General features: G+C 38.3%; 1 protein-coding gene across 7 annotated transcripts in view; it reads right to left on the bottom strand.

Annotated features, from left to right (window-relative positions):
* Nucleotides 1–27,500, bottom strand: part of LOC135195557 (ral guanine nucleotide dissociation stimulator-like) — a 271,022-nt gene that overhangs the window by 25,815 nt on the left and 217,707 nt on the right. The window contains exons 1-2 of one of the 7 annotated variants that reach the window (XM_064221831.1): nucleotides 22,371–22,446; nucleotides 19,258–19,764 (exon numbers count right to left, since the gene is read on the bottom strand). The exons of 5 other annotated variants lie outside the window; for them this stretch is intronic. In XM_064221831.1, coding sequence (XP_064077901.1) covers nucleotides 19,258–19,302 — 45 coding nt within the window. In that variant the 5' untranslated portion in view covers nucleotides 19,303–19,764; nucleotides 22,371–22,446. Of the gene's footprint in view, nucleotides 1–19,257; nucleotides 19,765–22,183; nucleotides 22,447–27,500 lie in introns of those variants that run through there. One more of the 7 variants, XM_064221830.1, reaches the window with a different exon arrangement.

The following is a 27,500-nucleotide window of genomic DNA, read 5'->3' as shown; positions in this document are numbered from 1 at the left end:
CTGGATGGTTAAGCTATTATGTGTAATGTATTACGCCGATTTACAAAACCGAGTAACTCTCTCTCTCTCTCTCTCTCTCTCTCTCTCTCTCTCTCTCTCTCTCTCTCTCTCTCTCTCTCTCCAGACAACGTTAAACTGATAAGAAAAAACATCATCATATAAAATATATTTACATTAGTAAAACTGGCACCACACAAAAATGACTAACAACTTTTCGTTAAACTGATCGTTAAACTCACAATTTCGTTAAACTGACAATTCCCCAAATTTACAAAACCTAAAGGCAGAATCAAATATAGTGGAAAGTATTGTTTCTTGTCCCTAAATAAAGCAGCGTATATATGAGAACACACGTAGTTACTTGGAATTTTAGTATATACAGATATACTGTATGTATGTGAAATGAGTATGTATATACAAATTCAAATTCAAATTCAAAATGTTTATTGATATACATCAAATGGAGTGTAGAAGCATGCTGCTGCACCCACCTACAAAATTCGAAAATAAATAAAATAAAAAATAAATAAATACATAAATAAAAATTAAAAAACAGTAATGAAAACCAAGTATTTTACATGAAAAGAATTTTAGCCTAATTTATACAAAAGCAAATGCGTATATGTACGTATATACATAGCAAATTCAGGTAAATGTTGAGCTATAAAAAAACATAACTGTATTTGTTGATTCTGTACGTAAATTACATACATATTGTATATGTACTGTATTGTAAAATGACCTTTAAAATGTATTTTTTTCAAATAAGAGAGAGAGAGAGAGAGAGCAGCGTAAGTCAAAGACACACTGGCCAGCGCTGGCATAAGGCCAGCTAAATCTGCAACAACAATATCTGTCAGATTTGATGCGTAAATACGCACACAAAAGGAGGAGAATGGACGATGATATTCTGCGGGTTATGTACAAACATCAAAAGGTGCAAGAATAAGAAGGAAAAAATGTATATATATAAAAGGACGGACATAGCGTCTTACGTCATCGCTAGCATAAGGATTATTTTTCAAAATTTTACCAAGTAGTATAGTAGTACTATTATTATCGGTCTAGATTTGAAAAGATAGAAAATATTGCAGATAGGTGTAAGGTTAAAACAAACGTAAATATAACAAAACAGCAAACATAATAACATAAAATATATACAAATAAACAATAGTAAATATAAAAAAACCCCACAAAACAAATCAATGAAGCAGGGCAAACATTAACAAGTCAACAGATCCCCAAACAAAATATTTATATATATATATATATATATATATATATATATATATATATAAACAGACAACCAAAAATGAATTTAATATATGCTTCAAAAACAGCCACAAAAGGAACAAATACAAATAAAGCGAAAATCATCACGGCTAACTTCAAGTGGCGCACCAAACCTCACGCGATGCCTTTTCATCCTTCATTAGTCTAATGGTGTAACATTACACTCCTCACGTTTATAATTAAACACATTTCACTCGCCCGAACTAATCTGAAGGCGTGTTTGTAATTGCATCAAGATGAACGGATGATAACCCTGAGGAGGAGGCTTCTCGGGTGAGTTGGATCATTTTAAAGTAGATTTACGTTGAAAGTCTTCAAATTATTAAACTATACTCTGTTTTTTTCCATCTGTCCATCCGCCTGTGGTGTTTTTGTATGGTAACACTGCGTCTCAGGCTTTAGATAGTTACGCAATGTGTAAGTTTTAGGTAAATAAAAGGATATCTGGGTGTACATTTGCAACTGAAAAGTGTTTTATTAATTTACTGTATGCGAATTACAGCGTTAATATTCGAAATAGGATATTATTATAATCGTTGAATGTAAGCTGAATGTAACTATCTAAAGCCCGAGACGCAGTGTTACCATACAAAAACACCACAGGCGGATGGACAGATGAAAAAAAAAAACAGAGTTTAGTAGCAATTACTTAGTTTTCAGGCTCTCAAGTGTCAAGGTCCAGCTCATCAAATCTAAGTAGATTATGTAAGTATGACACAGTGAACTCCAAAAAGGCTTCGAAAATTTACAGAATAAACACAGGTCTTTAAAATAACGTAATACAATAAGGCTAATCATTTAAATTAATGTAATAACTAAAATATCATGCAAGCTTTTTTTTTTTTGCAAACTGGTTAGGGACTAGATGACCAAGACAAAGTTAGAATTTTTTTCTCTTTTATTTTAAAAAATACACTTTAAAGGTAATTTTACAATACAATACATATACAATATATGTAATTTATGTACAGAATCAAGAGTTAGAAATAGGTCATTCAATGTATTTAAGACACTAAAATAGGCGTTACAATATCAAAGGTAAAAGACACGAAGCAAATAAGTAATATATATATATATATATATATATATATATATATATATATATATATATCCCCCTATACGGTGGTGGGTGGAGTCACTTTGAGTCACTGGGGGGAGGGGGGTGTCTGTCCGCCACGGCATTCCAAGAACACAAGAAAATCTAATTGATGTTTCTTGACAGAGAGAGAGAAATGCACTTCCCAGAAGCATTCAACATGCTTTGTTTATACCGAGAGAGAGAGAGAGAGAGAGAGAGAGAGAGAATCACGTGACTCCCGCTTGTGAGGATTAGGACAGTCTCAGTGCAATGTTTGCCGTGTAAGTGACACTGCATTGTATTGCATAAAGTAGTGTGTGTGTGTGTGTGTGTGTGTCCATAACGGTAGTTTTATGAGCTGGTCATTAATTAGTTTGATTCAAGGAAAACTAACAAGTTAACATAACTACGAAATTATATATATATGATGTTGAATTTTATTAAAAAATGTAGTAAGTCTGTTATGCCTTAAACAAAAGATTCCTAAGAGATTTATCTTGTGTCCAAGGGACTTATCTGTCAGTATATTATTATATATTTATGCACAGGATAATATATATATATATATATATATATATATATATATATATATATATATATATATATATATAAATAAGCAAAATCAATTTTATCATTCACATATTTCCTGAGGTATTTACGTATACACTGAAGTAAAGTGCATCTACTGTGATTCTTTAAGTGTGTATGTGTACGTATATATGAACCACTGGATAACATACAAAATATGCAGTACATAAAACAAACCACGTAATACGTTCCTGTTTACTAGACGACAGTTTTGGGTCATTATGAAAACAACCATGTACTTCGATAGTAGCTCACACAAGCGCTACGACCTTAGTGTGATTTCTCTCTCTCTCTCTCTCCCCCCAAAAAAAAAAAAAAATAAACAGCTGAAGTAGAAAAAAAAAAACTCGCTCAAACTTAGACAATAAGAACAGCAGCAGAAGTAACATTAACTGGTGAAAAAACTAATCCCTCCCCTCGCCCCCCCCCCCGGCAACGTAAAGCTTCCAACTGACGAACTTACCAAACCCTCATTCAGAGTCGACCACTTCCCTTCCCTACCCCTCCCTCCCCCACCCACTTCCACCCCCCCCCTCAATCCACAGCCCCCTTCCCATCTGCTCAATTCGATCATCTTACATAACCTTCCTGTTCAAGCGAGCGTTTATTAAGCCACTTGGGGACAATGGAATAAAAATGGAGGAGTGGGAGGAGAGGGGGGTGGGGTGGAGGTTGGGAGGAGGAGGAGGAGGAGGAGGAGGAGGAGGAGGATGGAGGAGGAGGAGGGAGGTATACAGACTATTGGAAAAACGCGATGCAGCTGAGCAGAAACGATCCTACATAAGCAGCTACTTTTTCATGAATGACGAATAACTAGACGCACTCAAGAACTTCTTCCATGAATGATGAATAAGTGATGGATAAATGAATAAATGACTGAGCTTGAGACTCGGCATAAAGCACAACCATTTATTATCGTCGTAATGCACAAAACCTTCGTCTCTCTATCCTTTGCATAATCCTTTGTATGATCTCAATTGACTGGGAGCATCTATCTGATTGATAGATGCTCCAGCAGTCAATGGGTTATTCAGAGTGGCGTATACCTGTGCTTTCACGCGTGACTGAAAGCAAAAGGAAAGGAAAATATAATATTAGATATGGTGTTAACAAAGACTTAAACAGATTACTGGGTATTTTGATTTGCGAAAATCGTGACATTCAACCTGAATTCAATATTGTCAAATATTTCACACGAATGTTGACAAAAATGAAGACAGTAATGTTGGGATTACTAAGAGTAATGTTGAGGGGGCCAAAGTTGGGGGAGAGGGGTAATGTTGGGGAAGAAGAATAATGTTAGGGAATAGGGGTAATGTTGGATAAAAGAATGCTAGGGAATACGGGTAATGTTGGAAACAAGAATAATGTTAAGGAATAGGGGTAATGTTGGGTAAAATAATAATATCAGGGAACAGGGGAAATAATGTTAGATAAAAGAATGTTTTAAGGAATAGGGGGTAATGTTGGATAAAAGAATAATGTTAGGGAATAGGGGTAATGTTGGACAAAAAATAATGTTATAGGGAATAGAGGTAATGTTGGATAAAAAGAATAATGTTAGGGAATAATTGCCCGTTCGAAAGTGGGGAGGGAAGTTCAGGCAAGTTGGCAACAAAGCAATGATGAGCATGACTGCTATAGCCCTTGCCTAATTCATGAAGGGGTTGAAGAAGGGGGGTAAGTTCGGGGAGGTTTCGGGAGGGGGGGGGATGAATGGGCGGTTCTTTGGTCACTAGTTGGGGAGGAAAGTGGTGGGGAAGTTGGGCGTGGTCAGGGTGTCAACATTCCACATAGCACAAATTCTACATTTTATCTCTCTCTCCTCTCTCTCTCTCTCTCTCTCTCTCTCTCTCGCTCTCTCCTCTCTCCTCTCTCTTCTCTCTCTCTATATATATATATATATATATATATATATAATATATATATATATATATATATAACCTCTTATTCATAGCAAAACCACAAACCACAACTATAGCAACAACCTCCTTAGCTTATTACAAAAAAATACTGAAGAAAGTTAACAAAAGGATTTCTCTCAGGGAAAACGAGTCAGGTAAGATGATAACCTGATTAGATGTTTGTATTTTCTCTTCATTCCACAACTAACTAAATATTTTTGGTGTTGATTTTTATTACATTGATGAAAGGAGTAATATTAATTTTCTTAATTATGTTATTAGTGTTTATACGTCACACAAAGTATTATTTCCATCTTATAGTTATATAGGTATTTTTTTTTTTGCCAAAATCAATGGAGAGGATTTGCTTTAACTATTTGTTATTTGCATCATTAGCTGGTTCTTGATTAAAATGCCCATTCTATCGGCCTCAACCCAACATTGCCATTTGGGCAAGCTTCTCAGTAACTCAAACTATTATTATTAACGGTATATTTTACGAAATAACAATATCAGAAAATGTCTTTTGAGATGAATTTCTTCAGTACGCATCTTCACCTCGATCTCCAACGCTTCTTCTCCAACAGTTACTGGCCCCCACCAACCCTCTCCACCACCTCCAACCTCAACTCCCCTCTCAACTAAAGCTCCCCCCCCCCCCCCAACCACCTCCATCTACAGCACCTGTTGCCCGAGCGTAAACAAGATTTTTTTTTTTTATTTTTTTTACTTTTTTTCACTCTCGATGCTGACAACAGCTGTCGAAAGGACATTCAAACAAGGGTTCCTGAGCATGTGTTTGTCTCATTTTTTTTTTTTTTATTAAACAAACGGCCGAGTGTCGCTTGTTTCGGTGTCAAGAACCGCTGGCACTGCGACACCAGTTATACCGCTGGGCATAAATCAATCAATTGCTCTGCACTGCAAAATAAAAATTATCAAATTTCTGGTGTCTGATTTTAACCATTTGAGGTCAAAACCTTTTGAAGATGTTAATTGAAATAAATGGACATATTTACCATGCACACACCACCAAGAAGTGATATAATGGTCACTGTGGGTATACTCGATATGAATAGGGTTCAGCTTCTGAATAAATAATAATAATACTAATTAAAAAAGAAACCCACAAAATTAAATGTGTATAACGTATTTACTTATAAGTATATACATTTTATTTGAATGTTGAGTAAAATAAAATGAAAATACTAGTAAGTAAACACTTTACACAAGGTAATTTTGTGGGTTTCTTTTTCAATCTTCAGAAGAAAACTGAAAGAAGTTTTTGTTTGGTTCAATAATACTCATCTTTCTATAATGGGTATTATGTCTGTCTGTCCGTCCGTCTGTCTGTCACTCAAATCACGGCCAAACGGCTGGTCCGATGGGCATGAAACTTGGCAGGGTTATAGTGGGGACCCCTACGAGCAAATTAATTCCTACTGTCTCCTATTTCCTCGTATTTATTTATTTATATTTTCCTACAACTCTCTCTCTCTCTCTCTCTCTCTCTCTCTCTCTATGCAAGCTGCTTCACTTTGAAGTGTGGAAGAGTTTAAAAGAAAGCTAGACAAAATCATTAGAAGGACACTGTGAATAAACAGTAAAACCTGCTCCTAGAGATAAGTGAACACACGATGTCTCCTCTTAGGATAAACTAATAAGCCTCTGAGACATCCTAATCCTTGTAACTCCTTGTAACTCCTCGTAACTCTTGTACTTATGGTCTGTTAACTCTGAACATAAAAGCTTTCAAAAGAATATTTAAAAGAAGAAATAAAGAAGATAAATAAATGAAAAAAACATTTATAAAATAAAAAAATGAGTTAAAAGACACTCCATTACTAATCACGAAGAACAGATGACACGATTACGTGACAAAGCATTTCTGGGTAAGTGACACATCCCGAAGAAGAAGGGGGGCGTGGTGAGTCAGTCATCTTACTGGCACCACAGTTTTTTTTATTTATTTATTTTTTTTTAGGAAATTGCTGACATAAAGGCAAAGGCATAAAGATGAGATATTCCACCGGGGGCGCCGTGTGTTGCCCAGTCACGAGCTGGATGTTGAAATGCTCGTCTAGTTTGTGAGGTTTCGGAGAAATTCGTAGTTTTAAGATAATAGTAGTAGTGGAGTTTAGTGGAGTTTGTCATAGAAGTATCTCTACAGTTTCCAAAAGCAATGCCTACTACTACTACTACTACTACTACTACTACTACTACTACTACTACTACTAAATAATTAACTAATAAATAATAATAATAATAATAATAATTAATTATAATATCCTGGAAGAGACCCTCTTGAAGACATGCTTCATCTGAAAGAATTGCTTGCGAAGTGTCAATCTTTTCAGTCAGTAATAATAATAATAATAATAATAATAATAATAATAATAATAATAATAATAATAATAATCCCAGAGCAATACTTTATCAAAATGTTTTCTTCAGTTTTATTCATATAATTACTACTACTACTACTACTACTACTACTACCACTACTACTACTACTACTACTAACTACTACTACTACTACTACTACTAATAATAATAATAATAAAAATAATCAATGAAGCAGGTTTGAGATGCTTAAAGTAAACTTAGATCATAGTTTACAGAAGAGGAAACACAATATCACAATTACGTGATTCAGCATCATATTAGCTTCGCGTATTATACTTTAGATTTTCCTTGGCTTTTCCTTAAATACCGAAGACCTGCGTCACAGTCTGATTTGAAGAAGGCTTCGGAATAAGTTAAGACACTTATTAGAAAGATGACATGCATGAGAGATGTATTTCCAGGGAATTACCCTGTAGTCCATTCCATTTGGGGTAGTGTCGTCTGTAATAGGTGAATGTCTGGAATTATTATTATTATTATTATTATTATTATTATTTTATTATTATTATTATATTATTATTTTGATTTTTTTATGGAGGGGGTGAACGAAATTGAAGATATTCTAATCAGCTACTGTTATGGTATTATTGTTGTTGTTGTTATATTATTTATTATTATTATCTTTTTTTTTTTTTTTTTTTTTTTTTTTTTTTTTTTTTTTTTGCTCTATCACAGTCCTCCAATTCGACTGGGTGGTATTTATAGTGTGGGGTTCCGGGTTGCATCCTGCCTCCTTAGGAGTCCATCACTTTTCTTACTATGTGTGCCGTTTCTAGGATCACACTCTTCTGCATCAGTCCTGGAGCTACTTCAGCCTCTAGTTTTTCTAGATTCCTTTTCAGGGAATCTTGGGATCGTGCCTAGTGCTCCTATGATTATGGGTACGATTTCCACTGGCATATCCCATATCCTTCTTATTTCTATTTTTCAGATCTTGATACTTATCCATTTTTCCCTCTCTTTCTCTTCAACTCTGGTGTCCCATGGTATTGCGACATCAATGAGTGATACTTTCTTCTTGACTTTGTCAATCAACGTCACGTCTGGTCTGTTTGCACGTATCACCCTATCCGTTCTGATACCATAGTCCCAGAGGGATCTTTTGCCTGATCGTTTTCTATCACTCCTTCAGGTTGGTGCTCGTACCACTTATTACTGGCAAGGTAGCTGATGTTTCTTGCACAGGATCCAGTGGAGGGCTTTTGCCACTGAATCATGCCTCTTTTGTACTGGTTCTGTGCAAGTGCCGGGCATTCACTTGCTATGTGGTTTATGGTTTCATTTTTCGTATTGCACTTCCTACATATGGGAGAGATGTTATTTCCGTCTATCGTACTTTGAACATATCTGGTTCTTAGGGCCTGATCTTGTGCGCTGTTATCATTCCTTCAGTTTCCTTCTTTAGCTCTCCCCTCTGTAGCCATTGCCAATTGTCATCGCTGGCTAGTCTTTAGTCTGTCTCATGTATTGTCCGTGCATTGGTTTGTTGTGCCAGTCCTCTGTTCTTTCTGTCTTTCTCCTGTCTCTGTATATTTCTGGGTCTTCGTCTACTTTTATTAGTCCTTCTTCCCATGCACTCTTTAGCCACTCGTCTTCACTGGTTTCAGATATTGCCCAGCCGCTCTGTTTTCGATGTTGACGCAGTCCTCTATACTTAGTAGTCCTCTCCCTCCTTCCTTTCGTGTTATGTATAGTCTGTCCGTATTTGCTCTTGGGTGTAGTGCTTTGTGTATTGTCATTTGTTTTTTCCTGGTTTTTCTGATCTATGCTGCGAGTTCTGCCTTCGTCCATTCCACTATTCCTGCGCTGTATCTTGATTACTGGCACTGCCCATGTGTTTATGGCTTTTATCATATTTCCGGCGTTGAGTTTTGACTTGAGTATCGCCTTGAGTCTTTGTCATATATTCTTCATGATCGGTGTCCTCATCTCTTGGTGTTTTATATCTCCTCCTTACCATTATTCAGGTATTGTTATCCTGTCTCATCTATGTGTTTGATGTTGCTCCCCATCTTGGCTCCCATCTTGGTGGGTTACTTTATCCCTTCAGTTCTCGTTACTTGCCTTTTTGTACTGTTGACTAAGGCGCATTTTTCTATTCCAAACTCCATCCTGATGTCCCCAGATACAATCCTTACAGTCTGGATTAGGGTATCTATTTCCTTGATGCTCTTACCATACAGCTTGATGTCGTCCATGAACATCAGATGGTTGATTTTGTTGCCTCTTTTCTTGAGTTGGTACCCGGCATCCATCTTCTGTAGTACTTTTTGTCATGGGAATCATGGCTACTACGAAGAGTAGTGGGGACAGTGAGTCGCCCTGGAAGATCCCTCTCCTGATTATTAACCTCTGCTAGTCTTATTCCTGAGCTTGTTGTAAGTATTGTATTCCAGTTGCGCATTGTATTTTTGAGGAAGCTGATGGATTTTTCCTCTGCCCATATATTTTCAGGCATTCTATTAGCCATGTGTGTGGTATCATGTCGAAGGCTTTCTTATAGTCTATCCATGCCATGCTTAGGTTGGTTTTCCTTCTCCTACTGTTCTTCATTACCATTTTGTCTATCAGGAGCTGGTCTTTTGTGCCCCTACACTTCCTTCTGCAGCCTTTCTGTTGGTGGGGATGGTGTTTGTCTCCTCTAGGTAGTTGTATAGCCTTTCACTGATGATACCTGTTAGTAACTTCCACATTATTGGTAGGCAGGTGATAGGCCTGTAGTTTACTGGCTATATTTCCCTTACTCTTGTCTTTTTGTACTAAGGATGTTCTTCCTGTGGTCATCCATTTGGGTGCTTGGTGATTTGAGATACAATGCTGGAGTTGTTCTGCTATTCGTGGGTGTAGGGCCTTGAAGTTTTTGAGCCAGTATCCATGGACTTCATCGGACCTGGGGCTTTCCAGTTTGGCATTTTCTTTAGTTTGGTGTCTGACTGTGTCTGTCGTGATGTCTGTGAATCTTTGTTTTTTTTCTCCCTGTTTCTTCTTCCTTGACTTCCTGGAGCCATGTTGCATGTTTGTTGTGTGATACCGGATTGCTCCATATGTTTTCCAGAGTCTCTTACTTGGTTCGGCTTCAGGAATTTCTGGTGGTTGTCTTCCCCTCTTAGTTGGCTGTATAGTCTTGTCTGGTTGGTTCCGAATAGTTTGTTCTGTTGGTATCCCTTATTCCTGTTCATGTACCGTTGGATCTTGTGTGCTTTGGCCTTAAGCCTCTGTTTTACATCTTCTATTGTGTTGTTTAGTCCCCTCTCTTGTACTTTGTATTTCTCGTTGAGTCCTCCTCCCTTGTTTTTCTTGCTTCTTAGCCTTTTTTCTGCCATCTCTTTCAGTTTACTCAAGTCAGATCTCATCACCATGATTTGCTTTTCCAGGCGCCTTTTCCAAGGAGGTTGCTGTTTTGGTTTCTGTTGGGTTGGTTGTGACGGTGGTGTTGGTGTTCGAATCCCCATCAGTTCTGCTACTAATCTTGCTCCTGCATATGTCAAGTTATTTGTTTCTGTGATACTGGTGGTGTGTATTAGGCCCATTATTTCATTGGACCTCACTTGTTTTTCTCCCTTCAATTTCTTGGTGTTGTAGCTTTCATGGAGGGGATCTTTGTTCTCTCTGTATCTGGCTCCATCCATTGTCTAATCTTTTCTACCCATTCCGTCCTCTCTGTTACTTCGTCGGTGTTTCTTCGTGTGTCGTTGTTTGATACTTCATCCTCTCTGTCGTCTTCTGTGGCATCGTCTCTCAGTTCGTCTTCGTGTAATTCGTTGTCGTGTGACATTTCCCTTTCCAGTTCTTCTCTTTCTGTTGGGGAGAGCCAGTTCTTTTTCTTTATGTTCCTTACTTGGTCTGCCAGCCTCTGCTCTGTTTGGGGGTGTTATTCCTCTCATTCCAGATGTTGATCAATCTTCTTCTATCCTCTCTTCCGTCGGGTTGCTTCTGATGTAGCATCTCCATATTTTCCTTATTTTCTTCTCTTGTCCATTTCTTCCTTTTGCCTCTGTAGCTCCAATCTCAGGCTGTTGATTACTGTCGTGGTTTTGATCAGTTGCTGGATGACGACCTCCAAGTACCTGACCGTCTTCCCCTACAATTGGGTTGAATACCTGGTTGCCGGACGAGGCTCCTCTGTTGCCAGAGGTTCCATTTACGTCGTTGTCGTTTATTCCTTCATTTCTTTCCATCATTGCTTGAGTTTTGCTATTAACCCATAGCTGGACCCTACCCTATCAGGGATAGGTACTCATTTACAGCTGAGTAGACTGAGGAAATTATGGTAAAGATCCTTTCCCAAGGAATCAACGCCGAGGAGATCGGTCACCCATCCCAACGACTGACCAGCCCCAATGTTGCTTAACTTGACTTAAGTCTATTGACGACCTAACCAACTCCTCCACGGCGCCACATATTTATTATTATTATTATTATTATTATTATTATTATTATTATTTATTACTTATTATTATTATATTATTATTATTATTATTATTATTATTATTATTATTATTATTCTTGCTATTATTATTATTATTATTATTACTATTATTATTATTATTATTATTATTATTATTATTTTTTTTTTTTTGCTCTATCACAGTCCTCCAATTCGACTGGGTGGTATTTATAGTGTGGGGTTCCGGGTTGCATCCTGCCTCCTTAGGAGTCCATTATTATTATTATTATTATTATTATTATTATTATTATTATTATTATTATTATTATTATTATTATTATTCCTGTTTTTTTCTTATTTTTATCATTACTGTTTTGATTTTTTTTGGAGGGGTGAACGAAATTGAAGAAATAATTTTATAAACTACTTTAATGTTAGGGTATTATTATTATTATTATTATTATTATTCCCGTAAACAGTTCAACAAGATTACTGACTGATATTACTAAACTTACATAGCTTGCCCCAAGGATGTTTCTTAAAGAAGTGAAAACTAGAGCAAGGTAAAATTAAAGAAGATGGACAGCTAAGCTGGAGGAGACCACGAGGAACGGCTGGAGAGTAAAAGGCGGAAAGCACTGCACCTGAGGCATGAGATGGGGCACTGCAGAGAACCTTGAGGTCCACCTACAGTGCGCCGTGCTAAGCTTACTGTATGTGGTACCACCAAAAGTGTGATTTTTTTTTTAGCTGATAGGAAAAACTGGTTTGGGTCCTTACAGAGTCACACTTCGTGTAAATCGTAAGATTAAGGTTAATCTCATGGCATTGGAAATGTGTACCCTCTCTTAACTGGACTTCTGTCAGGGCATTGTTATGATATATACCCATTGCCCCTTGCACCAGACAGCTGAGGTATGTTGGATGTGTCTTCCCTTGTCCTTTTGTCCGGGAGAGGAAAAAAGTAAATAAACAATATAATTATTATATATTATATATATATATATATATATATATATATATATATATATATAAAACCATAGGGATGACGGAAGAGCAATAGAGGTGACTGTTGACCTCATGCTCCAAATGACCCAAGGTCTTATAAACAGAGAGAGAGAGAGAGAGAGAGAGACGAGAGAGAGAGAGAGAGAGAGAGCAAAGCCATCATGATGATGAAAGGACGTGTCACGCTTTTAATTACAGTCTCTTGAATAAGCGTTGCCCAACAGACTGATCAAAAGTACACCACGGATCAATAACACCTTTGAGATAATGTTGACGCGCTAAGGGAGGGGGGCAGGCGAGGAAGGGCAGGGGAGGGGTGTTGGAGGGAATGAAAAGAGAGGGTGGAGGGAGGGGAGAGGGGGGGGGGGGGGGGGGGGGGTTGAATGCCTTAAAGGAGCGCTGGACTTAATGAAGCCAAAGAAGGTCATACGAACGAGTGGGAGGATGTCGAATTATTGAAGACATTTGAAAAATAAAAAAATACTGATAAATATACAAACATAATAAAAACAAGAGGGAATATTACTAATTGAAGGATGTTGAATGTTTAAGACGATTGCAGAAGTAATGATTATCGTTGCAATTAAGCGCGTAAATTCTCGTGGAACAATAATTTTATATATTTTTTAAATTGTACGAACACGCGTAACAAGTTTCTACTGACAATACCTAAGTTGAAAAAGGGAAAACATTGTAGCCAGAATAAAAAATGATAAATATACTTGTTAATCCAGATATATAAGCATAAACATCACTGAAAGACGAGAAAAGTGAAAACTGAAGGTTACAAGAATATAAGTTGTTTAACGAAAGCGGAAGAAATTCCGTCTACCTGAGGCTAAATCTCAGGTGGACCAACCAGAGATAATCACACAGGTAAGCCAAGATCTCTCTTTCCCCCAAAGCTTCAGAGATTAAACAAATAGAGAAAGAATGCCAGGCCTGAGGAAGAGGTAATGTATATACAAAAATTGTTGGAACAATAGAACATCACCAGAAAGTAATTTTGATGTAGAACAAAAGTACAGAAAAAACAAGCTGGGTGAAAGTAATTTGGAAAAAAGACAATTCACGAAATCGGAATAGAAAGTAATTATGATAAACAAGGCGAAAGGAAAGATAAATAAAAATAAATAAAAATACATGGCTACTTACTAAGTTACTCAGACACAGAAAAAAAATAAAAGAAAAATAGTATATTGACAAATTAAGATAAGCCAATTGAGGACCAGTCCTTCCTCGTCACCGCTTTTGAGAGAGAGAGAGAGAGAGAGAGAGAGAGAGAGAGAGAGAGAGAGAGAGAGAGAGAGAGAGAGAGATAGGTCCCCTTACGTCTGCCGTAGGTTCAAGGCAAGCGACGCTGTTGAACAGGTTACTGGGGTAGAGGTGTCCCATTGAGGAGGAGGAGGAGGAGGAGGAGGAGGAGGAGAGGTCGTGAGGCAGAGTAATTTGTGGTCACGGACTGAGGAGAAAAAAAAGTTATAGAAAAAAAAGTTAACCTCGAAGGAGGTTGATGATATAACCTCTTTTTTTTTTATGTTACATTACCACCAATGTTCTGTCAGCTATTATATTGTCACCTTACAGGTCGATAAATATGATTGATGCTGGAGTTAGAAGAAAAAAAGTAAAAAAAAAATTACCTTAACCTCGAAATATTAAAGAGGTTGATATATCCACTTTTTCCTTTTTTATATAAGTTGCAATACATCTCGGGAATTCGCCACCCGGTAGGACGAGTGAACGCAACTCAGTATCAGCTAAGGAGATATTTAACATAATACATTAACTACGTAAAGAAGACACTTATCTCTGCTGACGATTTCGTTATATACAGATCCAGCAGCGAGTATCCACGCGGATACCAAATAGGAAGTCCATTGTTTATTTATTTTATATATTTATTATCATGGAATGAAGCGCAGACCACGAACTTGATGGGCAGACTTTTGCAAAATCGATTATATCTTTTATGTGAGAAGGTTTCCGATAGGAGGCCGACGGGAGGGGTGAAAAAGGGGGTTAATCCCCCTCCCCCCTCACACCCACAACCAACAAAGTTATTAATTCTACCAAACCTAGATGCAATAATTTAAGGCCAGAAATATTGATATAATCTTAAATCTTACAGTTCTTTGTGAAATATAACCATTGGAGAGAGAGAGAGAGAGAGAGAGAGAGAGAGAGAGAGAGAGAGAGAGAGAGAGAGAGAGAGAGAGAGATAAAATCTGGTATTTTTGGGATAACAAGTTCAATAATAACATTTCTAAGATATTGGAAAAATTTGAGAGAGAGAGAGAGAGAGAGAGAGAGAGAGAATCTGGTATTTTTAGGATAAAAAAATCAATAATATTTCTTTAAATTTAGAAACATTTGAGAGAGAGAGAGAGAGAGAGAGAGAGAGAGAGAGAGAGAGAGAGAGAGAGAGAGAGAGTCATCACTATAGCAGCTATTTCCTAGCATAAATACTTAACCTTCCCCCCCCCCCATCCCCAAATGAACAAAAATAAAAAAAAGATTGTAAAGTCCATTCGATCAAAATGTCAACCGACTACAACAACAACAGCAACAACAAACAAAACAACAAGAGAAGGGTTGTGTTGACAGATCCACTCAATGTCAAAAAAAGTCAATTGCCCAAAACATCACAATGGTATCTTTCTTTCTTTCTTTCTTCCTTTTCTTTCTTCGCCTCGGGCAAAATGGGTGGATTCTGCACCGGAAGTTAAAAAGAAAGAAAAAAAAAGTAAACAAACAAACACTGGGATTTATTTTTGGCCTCTGAACCGGAAGTGGTGTGTGTGTTTGTGTTTGTGTATTGGTGGTGGATGTTTGTCGATAATTAAGGAGTTTTTCTCAGGAAGAGTAAAACAGAAATTAGCATTTATGCATATATGTATATTATGAGAAGGAATGGTAATAAAAAACTAGTTTTTTTCGATTTACATATATTTGTATTCTATACATATATATATATATATATATATATATATATATATATATATATATATAGAGAGAGAGAGAGAGAGAGAGAGAGAGAGAGAGAGAGAGAGACTACTAGTCTTTTTATCAGATACTTATGTAACTATGCACTGAAGTTTCTGTAATTACACACACACACACACACACACACACACACACACACACACACACACACATATATATATATATAGTATATATAATCATAAAAATAACAGGACAAAAAATATCAAATTCGTCCAATAAACTGAAGACGGTTCCTTCTCTCTCTCTCTCTCTCTCTCTCCTGAACGACACCTCCGGTACAGATGGACCGAAGAAATTCGACACCAAAAGACCAGTAACCCAAGACCCGGGCCACTGAAAATGCCCATTTGGAATAATATAGGCTGTGGCGATGCCCCGTGTTTGAAGGAAGATTGGGCACGCGAGGTGATGCTGTTATTTCTCCGTGTTGCTGTCCTGGTGCTCTTCTTCGTCCATTTTTTACAACGTTGTTTCTGTACTGGAGATCAACGTTTTTTTTCTTTTTTTATTTCTGGTGCTGTTCCTCGTTCATGTTTCACGATGTTGTTTCTTCACTGGCTATCATTATTCCGCTGTTCGTCGTCATCGCGTTGTTTCACACCGTTGTTTCTTCAGTAGCTATTCCTCGCGTTGTTTCACACTGCTGTTTCTTCAGTGGCTAGCAATATTTTGCTGCTCGTCATCCTCGTGTTGTTTCACACTGTTGTTTCTTCAGTGGCTCTTAATATTCCACTGTTCGTCATCCTCGCGTTGTTTCACACTTGTTTCTTCAGTGGCTAGCAATATTTTGCTGCTCGTCATCCTCGTCTTGTTTCACACTGTTGTTTCTTCAGTGGCTCTCAATATTCCGCTGTTCGTCACCCTCGCGTTGTTTCACACTGTTGTTTCTGCAGTGGCTATCAATTTTCCGCTGTTCGTCATCGTGGTGTTGCTTCCGGTGCTGTTTCACAGTGTTGTTTCTTTACTGGCTTACAGTACTCTAAAGTTCGTCTTCCATTGTGTATATATATATATATATATATATATATATATATATATACCATATATATATAAGTATGTGAACAGCTAATACTGATGTTTCATTTTGTTGTTTCTTTAATCACTATGTCAGTTTTGTGTTGAATTGAATACTACTATTGCTGTTCTATAATGTTCCGCACTTTATCATATATCGAAATCTTTTATCTTTTGAAATGATTTTGACAATTCTCAGATGACAAACAAAGTCCAGAAGAAGAAGAAGAAGAAGAAGAGAGAGAGAGAGAGAGAGAGAGAGAGAAGAGGAGGAGGAAGAGGAGAAGAAGAAGAAGAAGAAGAAGAAGAAGAAGAAGAAGGAGAGAGAGAGAGAGAGAGAGAGACGACAAGGAGGAGGAGGAGGAGGAGGAGGAGGAGGAGGAGGAGAGAGAGAGAGAGAGAGAGAGAGAGAGAGAAGATTTGTGTCGAGTACAACACCCAAACTTCCTAGAGGCTATTTAGTTACTCTACACATAATTTGCAACATCCTGCTTATGCAAATTTATATATAGTTGTCAATTGTCTCCTAAGTGTTCAGGAGACTCGAGATGGTAATATTCTTTGTTACACATCGGTATATCTTTCATTTATTTTGTTTACTTGGTCGTCTGATGTTTCAGGAGGCAAATGAATAAATTTTATTATACAAATTTGAAATGAATACAATCTTACATCATATGCCAATTACTCTGATATGCTTAGAGAGACGAATGATTAAGTAAAATTACTCATATGTCTTGAAGATGGTGATATGATTCATATGTTGTAATAGTAGGAAAAATAATATTAGCAAATATAATTTCAGATGCAAAGGCTTAGAGATATCTAAAACCAAAACGGGCCATCATCTTATTATTGTTACAAATGGAATATCCATTTATAATTTCGAGATATCTTAGTCTCCTTCCCAGATTTATTTACAAAAAACGAGGCAAAATGCGTCAACAACTGTCTCTGGGATATATATAGTTGTAAAGTTATATCCTCTAGTCTATATACTGAAATCTTCATAACTAGTGGCTTTAAAAAATTCAAATTCACGACTGATCAAGTCCTAGGCCAAAGACGACATAGCATAGGAATATGGAATTTAAGCCAGAAGCCAAGCACTGGGACCTGTGAGGTCAATCAGCGCTGAAAAGGAAACTTTGACAGTGAGAAGGTTTGAAAGGCGTAACAGGAGGAAAAAAACCTCAAAGCAATCCCACTATGAAACAACTGTTAGGAAGGGTGGAAAGTCAAGATGGAAGAAAGATGAATATGAAAGGAGGTACAGTAAAAGGAATGAAAAAGGGGGAGGGGGGGGGTTGCAGCTAGGGGGCCGAAGGCACGCTACAAAGGACCTCTCGCTCCGTCAAGACCACACGATAAGTAGGAGCTATAGCAACAAGACGTTGGGCGGCTCAAGTCTCCAAGTCTCCTCCCCTGATTACGGCATTGTTTACGAAGTCGAGTGAGTGATTCAATGACGAGAATCATTACGGAGATCAACAATGACGCAATGCAATCGAAAAGAGATGAATGGTCCTTTCCAGACTTCTCGGAAGGGATGTCTTTATAAGGTCAGGTAAGAGACACACTCAAATTATTATCATTATTATCTATTATTCAGCATGATTTAGATTTATCCCAATTATTAAAGAAGTATCGCTGAGCCAGAGCAGTGGAGTAATAGGAAAAATTAGAAAAGATAATTTATAAGATCAATTCGCTGAATTGTGCCATTTCATTTCATAGAATTTATTTAAAAGAGGATCTTATGCCAAAATATTATTATTATTATTATTAATTATTGTTATTATTATTATTAATTATTATTATTATTATTATTATTATTACATTCAGAATCTGCAAACGCTCATATAGACCATACCAATTATTGTCATTAACTTGAAAAACTAGATTAAAAAAGAAAAGAATATATAAATATATATGTGTGTATATAATATATATATATATATATATATATATATATATATATATATATATATATATATATATATATCTTGCAATTCCACAATGGTCCCGTGGGTGAAGTATATAAGAGATCCTCACGTGAAAATGAAAGGAGGTACCAAGACTTTCAACTTTTATTCCAAAGTCATCTTCAGGGTACACCAGTACCCTAGAGATGACTTTGGAATAAAAGTTTGAAAGTCTTGGTATTATAACCTCCTTCTTTCATTTCACGTGAGGATCTCATATATATATATATATATATATATATATATATATATATATATATATATATATATATATATATATTGAAAAATTTCCTCAGCCTCAAATATTTCAATGAAAGGTTGATCCATCATATATATATATATATACTATATATATATATATATATATATATATATTACACATAAGCCTAAAACCACACACGTACCTACATCCATGATATGTCCACTAAGAGCATTTTACGGCATTAACATACTATATCATCTACCTCCACTGTAAGTTTATGTTCCAGAACAGTGATTATTCTTTAGTAGCAAAATTGAAAAGACGCTCGACAAAATTTTCCAAAAAAAAAGAACGTAACCAGAAAGTCTTATCCTGCCTATACTGACCTTATAATTAACAGCACCGAATCTCCAGCCGGTGAGGTGGACCATTGGGGGCTTGTGTCAGAATTCGAGGCTGGATTTCTCCAGATCACAAGACAGGGAATAACTCCATCTCTTCAAGAAATGACGACGGTGTTCCCTCCGCTCAATCCCATTACTCAACATTCACATCAAAGGCTGAGAACGCTCCCTATAAACAACACTCTCTTTTTCTTCTTCTTCCTCTTTTCTCGTCACTGGAGGGTTTCTCGAGTACGTCGTTCCGTGTACTACCCTTTTTACTATCTTTTTAAAATGTTCTAACCGCCCTTGTCACTTGCTTTCACGTCGATAGGTACAAACGCTTTGTTTGTTATGTTATGTAGTCAAGTTGTATAAAATATAAATATACCTTTTCACGGAAAAAGTTCACTTTTGGTATATCTTAAATTCTTTTTCGTAGCTTGCTTTACTAAAGTAATCGCGCAAGAACTACCACTAAATTATATTTTAGCACCACAATATTCACAACTGTAAAAGAAATAAAAACGTTCTTAAATGCAATTCTGACCATTGTTTTATTTACAAAAATATTTACTCACACATCTATGCTGATATGTAAATACGTACATACATAGATATACGCTTATCTATACCAGAGCAACTGTTTTTTTTTTTTATCTAACAACTCACCTCTCTCTCTCTCTCTCTCTCTCTCTCTGCTTACGATTAATCCAGCCACGAACTAGCACTGTCTTATATTTTCTTAATTTGAAAGAGTCTTTAAGGCAAAGTTCGGCCTAGAAGAACGAAGCAAGAAGCCGCACATCATACACCAACTGACATAGTCACTTAACCCTTAGGCCTATCCATCACTTGATAGGCCTTCTTTGTGACAGTGAATCACTATGAACTTGGCTTGAGGGATGTCTCCCTTCTCCCAGCCATTCTGATACAGGAAGTGGATTATTTGCTGCGAGATAAAAAGATCGAGTATAGTAGTACTTGTCAACAGAGACAGAAAACATAAACAAAAAGCAGCGTTGACACAACCACCTCAAAATAAAAGCATTCTAGATAAGTTAACCAGTTGACATTCTGCATCAGAATTTCTTATCAGCCGAGAGATATCAACATGCAAATTTGGTGACGGTTTTGCAACGAGTAAAACCCAAGAGCAGACAAACAAACACATGCGCGATCACATGCACAGACCAACTTCGCGCGGTTCACTGATCGCACATTGCAATGGTTGAGCTGAATACCCAGGAACAGACGAATCTGGGCAGCAACTTGACCCACAATTCGGGAACAACAGAAACTGCAGATGATATAGGACACAGCTCTATAAAGCCGCATCCTTTGCAAAGCAGGAACTTTTGCATATTGCGCGTAGGATTATCCTTGTGGGCTACACAAAGAACAACTCCTACAGAATCTACAGGTTGCCTTAAAATAAATAAGGACAACGTAAGTTCAAACAACGCAGGTTAGGTTGCTACTTTGTTCCCTGCAAACATAGAACTACAGGAACTTTGCGTAACGCAGGATACACCGTTACACACTTCCTTGTTCCCTACAAGGAAGGAACCACAAAGAACTCAACTTTCATCTCTAGTCCTATAAACTAATACGAACCAAAGTAAGTCTACTTATAAAGTAAGCTAAACGCCCGCCCTTGTCACGGCGCACGGAGGATGTAAAACCAGGAACTGCCAGGGGCTTCATAGGACGTAGGTGACATCCTTCCTGCATCATCCCACGCGCGTCGCGGGATCCCTCGGGGAAGCAAACAGGTTCGATCATAGGATAGGATAGGATAAAGAGGCGGTGGTTCCATCATGACTACCGAACGGACTTCCTGTGGGGCGCCCATAACAGCGTGTTATCCCCCACAGGATTCCTTTTTTGTGATCTGTCCTCTGGGGGTCCCCCCTGTTATGCGTCCGTGTACCTCTGTTATATATACGTATTGATAAGTGGGACTTGGTCTGTCCTTGACGAGTAAACTAATTTGCAAGTCAAAATTCCACGCTGAATGGTACTATCTTGAGACTGAGTGATGATTATGTCTTGTGACGAGGCCGAAGGCAAGGGCAACATTTAAACGTATGCCTCTTAAACACAAACCAAAAGGAAAGACGAAAAATAAACGAGAGAAAGAAAGAACGAAGGTAAGCATGCATAGTAAGATGCTAAAATTGTACTGTTAGGTATATACGTCACCACAGTAACGTCTAACAGTGACGTTACCAGACAAGGAGTGATCAATAGACTAGCTTGACGTTATTTAAAATTAAACACGTAGAGCATATTGAGAAAGGAATAATTTATGAATGAAAATAGCCAAGTGACGAGACGAAGTTATTCCGGAGCACGTCAATGCAACTAAGGGAGTTTTGGGAATACACCACATCAGCCTAGGGTTTGATTCCAAACAATCGAAAGCAGTGGTTGTTTGCGGAACAGGAAATGACGAGAAGGTAAACTGGAATATCATTCCAACGCGTCGAATACACGAAGTGTCAGCACCTAAAAGCTGGAGGGAATGGTTGCAACTGCACCTAATTGATTTGCAATACAAACACATTCCTCCCACTTCGCCTGTATCCGATGTCAGCTGATTCACGACGCTTGGCTGAGCCAGACACACAAACACACATACACAGACACACACAGATTCACAAAGGTCGTGTTTTCTATGCAGTTATGTTCGAGACACGATGAAGTTTATGTTGACACTAAAAACAAGATATTTTTTCTTGGACAAATACAATTATTATAAAAAATAATTAATATATTAATGGTTTTCTGTACTGAACTGATGATGTCTAGGACTGAACAGTTCTGAAATGAAGTTTGTTATTTTCAAACAAACGCAAATCTCTCAAGTAAAAAAAGTTTAGCAAAGATTTAAAATTCTAAAACGATACTTAAAACAATTTCTCACTTAAAACACATCGAAAGCGTAGTAGTAGTACTAGTAGTCACTGCACAGCACTAACGGAAGCTTTAAAAAACCGATCGAAATAGACTGGAGGGAAGGAGCAACGTGTTTATGGCTCTCTCCTCTCTCTCTCCCTCTCTCTTGTTCTCTCTCGCGCGAGCGACTGACTGGGTCTCTCTATCCTACTAACCCGGCCGAGTGCCAAGTGCCAACTGAGGGGAGTTACCGAATACTATTCCCGCGAGGCCTCCGGGCAGCAAGCACCAGGCTGCTGCTAGACTCGAGCCTCAAGGGGCCCAGGCTGACACATTCTCTCTCTCTCCTCTCTATTCTCTCTCTCTCTCTTCTTCTCTCTCCTCGCAGCTGGGTCACTGGTAGGGGTGACGGCTGCCAGAGCAAGGGGGGGTGGGGGGAGGGGGGGGGGGGGAGGAAACAAAAGATCCGAAAAAGGTGTTTTTCCCGTCTCCCATAATTCGTCTTTCCCTCTTCCATGTGACACACATGGGTCTAGTTACCCCTTCTCCTTCCTCAGCATGCAGGTCCGGTACACGAATATGCGTTCGGTACGAGGATGAGCGTTGAGGGATTTGGGCGGAGGGTTGAATTGGGGTTGGGGTGGGAGGAGGGAAAATATAAAGTTGGGGAGAATAGCCCCCCCCAAAACCCCATCTGTGATTTTCCCGTAACCTTTTGTTGGAGTTAGGGGGGGTCGACCTGTCAGCATCTCCTCATCCACGCTGGCTGTGGGATATGACTCATCGCTTGATCTGCGAACTTTCCTCCTCGCTCTCCTCCTCCTCCTGCTCTTTTTACTCCTCCTCCTCCTCCTCCTCAGCCTAGACGTCACGACGCTTACTTGGAAGAACGTCCGCCGTCCGTCCGTCGGCTTCCTGCGGACGTGTAAATTATTTTCGACGTGCTTATCGAACATCCTTCGTCACTGAATGTCACGAAAAGGTTCGTGGCCCCAGTACAAATGACGGAGGTAAACGACCCACAAACGAAGCAAACGTAAGCCTAGGGACAGGCTACGACGACGGTGCATTTTGCATGTTAGTGACGTAGGCCTACTGGATATTGAATTCCTGTCTTAAAAATACATATATTTCTAATTCTACAACTTTACAAAAAACCATAGGTGGAGGTAAGTAATCTAGAAATGGACAACGTAGGCCTGGGGACGGACAAAGACCACGTTGCATTATGCCAGAGTGACGTAGGCCTACTGGCTTTTGAAGTCCTGTCTTAAAAATACACATATTTCTAATTCTATGACTTTAACAAAAAACCATAGGTGGAGGTAAGTAACCCAGATATGAGGACAACGTAGGCCTAGGGACGGGCAAAGACCACGATGCAATTTGCCAGAGTGACGTAGGCCTACTGGCTATTGAATTCCTGTCTTAAAAATACATTTATTTCTAATTCTATGACTTTAAAAAACCGTAGGTGGAGGTCAGTAATCCAAAAATGAGGAGAACGTAGGCCTAGTGACGGGCTAAGACCACGATGCATTTTGCCAGAGTGACGAAGGCCTACTGGGATTTGAATTCCAGTTAGCAAAAATAAACAAAGAAAAATCTTTTATTTGCAATTTTACAACTAAAACACACACACACACACACTCACACACAAACGTACAGTGTGCAGTGGAAGTGACAAGCAAGATACCAGCAAACGGCAACAAAGAAAGGTGCAGACATGGCTCGAGATTCTGTAACCAGAGCAGTGTTGTGCTGCATAAAATGATGCAACCAAGCAATTCCACACAAAGGGTTCCCATCACCTTTTCCCCTCACTGCAAGGTCCGGCATATTTCCCTCACTGCAAGGTCGGCATATCGTACGTAAACAGAGACAAGATTCAATGGAGACTAATAGCTGAATGACACAGTCCACATGAGTGACCCAAAGGGCCAACATGGCCGGACCTGACATGATTCTAATTTTTTGTGTGAATACTGAAACAGTGATTTGCAGTGGGTGCATATTTTAATGTAGTTTAACCATAATTGCATTTCCCTGGTGCATATTTTAATGTAGTTTAACCATAACTGTATTTCCCTGGTGCATTTTGACAATACATATTCAGACATACAAGTGGGGGCAAAAAATAAACAAAAACAGTTATATGAAAAAGGTCTAGATCTATTCAGAGGAATAATCCTCAGTTAGGTCTAAAATGTTCCAAATTCGTAATCTTTGAATCGAATTGAATCTTTCGAGTACAACCTCGTTTCCTCGATATAGACAAAACCTGCTCCTCAAAGTACACCCTTCACTCGATCCTAAAATGGAATATGAAAGAATTATTCTAAAACAATGGCAGCAGCACCACCTCGCCCTCGTAATGCTACCCGTACGATACGGGTAGTCTCGCAGCACAGCTGCGAAGACTTATACCCTTCTCTAAAATTGCCATCCATCACCTTTCACTTCCCTCATGCTGTTCTGTTGTGGTATTTTCCTACTGCTCTCTCTCTCTCTCTCTCTCTCTCTCTCTCTCTCTCTCTCTCTCTCTCTCTCTCTCATACACATTCGCAAGAAGACCATTTCTAGCAACGGCCTACTCTTTTATCTTCCTTCTCTTTTCTTTTGGCTCTCTGTTGTCCGTCACTCTGCAGAGGCACTTGTCACTGTTGATTTCCAAAGGTCACTCACTAGCTATCAATGATGAATGCACCCAGGAGAGAGAGAGAGAGAGAGAGAGAGAGAGAGAGAGAGAGAGAGAGAGAGAGAGAATTTTAAGCTGTACGAAAATCAGCGGAAGATTGAAAATGGAAAAGAAAAAAGTATATGGGTTGGAGAGAGAGAGAGAGAGAGAGAGAGAGAGAGAGAGAGAGAGAGTTCCTTACCAAGGGGGTAAGTACCAACATGCCATGCCATCGATCTCAGATGTTGAGAGAGAGAGAGAGAGAGAGAGAGATCAAAGCCAAACGGCACTATTAGTCATCGGCAACAGAACTGATTTATTTCCAGCGGAATAAAAGCATTAACATGAGCCACTGGATGGGGTGGTTGGGTGGAGGCAGGTGACTACTGACATGGCGGGGGGGGGGGGGGGGTGGGGGGGGGGGGGGGGGGGTGACCAACATCCTCACTCGATATTCTATTTCGACTTCCTTCCCCCCTTTGCTAATTCACTTTTCATTCAGCGACTCCGTTTGTGACGATGATAATGTTACTGTATTACTCACGAGTTGATTATAGGCGCCATGCGTCACTCACTTTCTCGGTAAGAAAGAAAAGCAGAGGAAAAGGTCGCTTCTTATCAAGTCACTGCGGCGCTTAAACTTTTCGGGTAATGATGGCGACACTGTCAACTGTAGGCAGATACCTGTTTTAACTCTAGGCAGATAGCTGTTTTATGGGGAAAAAAGTGCATCTAATGGCAATACGTTATCCACTTCTTTTATGTTATTAATACACTCACCGTACATGCAGGCCTTATTCGAAAAATGTGTGTGAAATGAGTATGTACGTACTACACGGTGTATAGGTATGGGTATATGTATGTATTACATAGTAAATTGAAGTATGTTGAGCTATAAAAAATATAACTATATTTGTTGATTCTGTATATAAATTACATATCTTGTATATGTATTGTATTATAAGATGACCTTTAAAGTGTATTTTTTTTGTTAGATAAAAGAGAAAAAATGCTGTAATCGTTATAGTAAGTCATGGCGCCTCTAAACCGCTAGGCTGATAGCTGTTTTAGGATGAAAATAAATGAGTTTTATGGCGTAATGTTATGCAGTTTGTTAGCTTTATTAATACATTTACATTACATGTAGGCCTGTGTGAGCGTTATTAATACATTTACGGTACATGCAGGCCTAAGTACCAAAATCTCAGTTGTCATCGTTACAGTAATACATGGGACACCTAGGCCTAGAATCATTTTGTTAAGTCCTTAATACAGTTAAAAAATAATTTCACGGGTTGTCTTATATGATAGGATTAATACGCCGAGGTACTTTTCAATGAAACAATATGAAATCGAAAGCTTGGTTGCTTTTACTCTTGAATTTCAGTTTGTGAAAGTACTTCATAATCTCATGCAAAGAGTCAGAGTTGGTTAAAAAGTTTAAAATATTCAAATAATAATATACTATAAGTGAGTAGATGCTGCTTCTACCAGCTGTTAATGAAGCTGGGGATTAATTGCTTGCAGTAGAATCGAACTATTGAAAAAAGCTCTGATATAACCCACTTACATAGGCCTATGGTCATAAAATTTGCCAAATGTTAGCGCTATTGACTGATTGCATATAATACTGTACATACATACAGAGATTGTTTCTTTCATAATATAAGAAATAAAAAACTTAAATAGGCCTATGCAGCGCAATGGTGCAATATCGCCCTTTCGCTGATAGGGATACGAAAGTGGAAAAAGACGCGAACGAAACATGGAAAAGCACAATGAATTAGCTTACGAAAAACATAATCATTATGGAAAGCACGTACGTTTAGATACGTACGGAAGCACAAATACGTGCCCATGCAATAACATAAGCAAGAGTGAGTCACGGACCCCGGCACTGCATGACGTTCAAGCTGCCTGGAAATGAGAGATAGAGAGAGAGAGAGAGAGGGGGGGGGGGGAGGGGGGGGGGGGTGGGGGGGTGGGTGGGGGGGTTAAGATCTGTTTACAGGTATTGAACGCAGGATGACAAGACTGACTTTGGAATTGGTTACAAGGGGGTCCACATCGAATTATAGATGCCGCCGAAGCGACTCGGCCTAATGGAATGTAGGCTCAAACGCTTATCCAAAGAACGTTGCTTATACATTTCTATACATAAGAACTCGCTGATTATTGACTGCTGCAATGCTAAACATGGTAAGGAATACTATGAGTCTATTTGACTCTATAAGTCAGAGAACAGACTAGTCAGAGAGACAGAATACGAATATGGGACGAATAATCTCAGCCAGACGGAGGTATGGTGCAGGTGGCGCCATGTCGCCACAATGCGTCTATTCCAAGTTCCAGGACTGTGCTGGAATTGTAGAGCAAAGCTTTCTGGGCAAAGTGAAGGTGCCTGGAAATATGATCGTTGTGTGTATGATGAATATTGCTTACATATTTGTTTCTTTATTCTTTTTGACAGCATCACTGATTTGTAAAGAGGCTGTTGAATTGTGCAACCATTTCCAAAACTCTTTGTCTTGATTTCTTACGATATATTCTCATTAACTAAGGTTTTCAAAAGCCGCCTTGTCTATTTAATCTTTATTATTATTCTAAACATATTTCGGAAACTCAATGCTCACTTGCCATCTACACACCTTTAAAGTATTTCAATATG

This window comes from Macrobrachium nipponense, chromosome 16 (genome assembly GCF_015104395.2).
Source record: "Macrobrachium nipponense isolate FS-2020 chromosome 16, ASM1510439v2, whole genome shotgun sequence".
NCBI lineage: Eukaryota > Metazoa > Arthropoda > Malacostraca > Decapoda > Palaemonidae > Macrobrachium > Macrobrachium nipponense.
The sequence above is the reverse complement of the archived record's forward strand: the minus strand, read 5'-3'. Positions and strand labels throughout refer to the sequence as shown.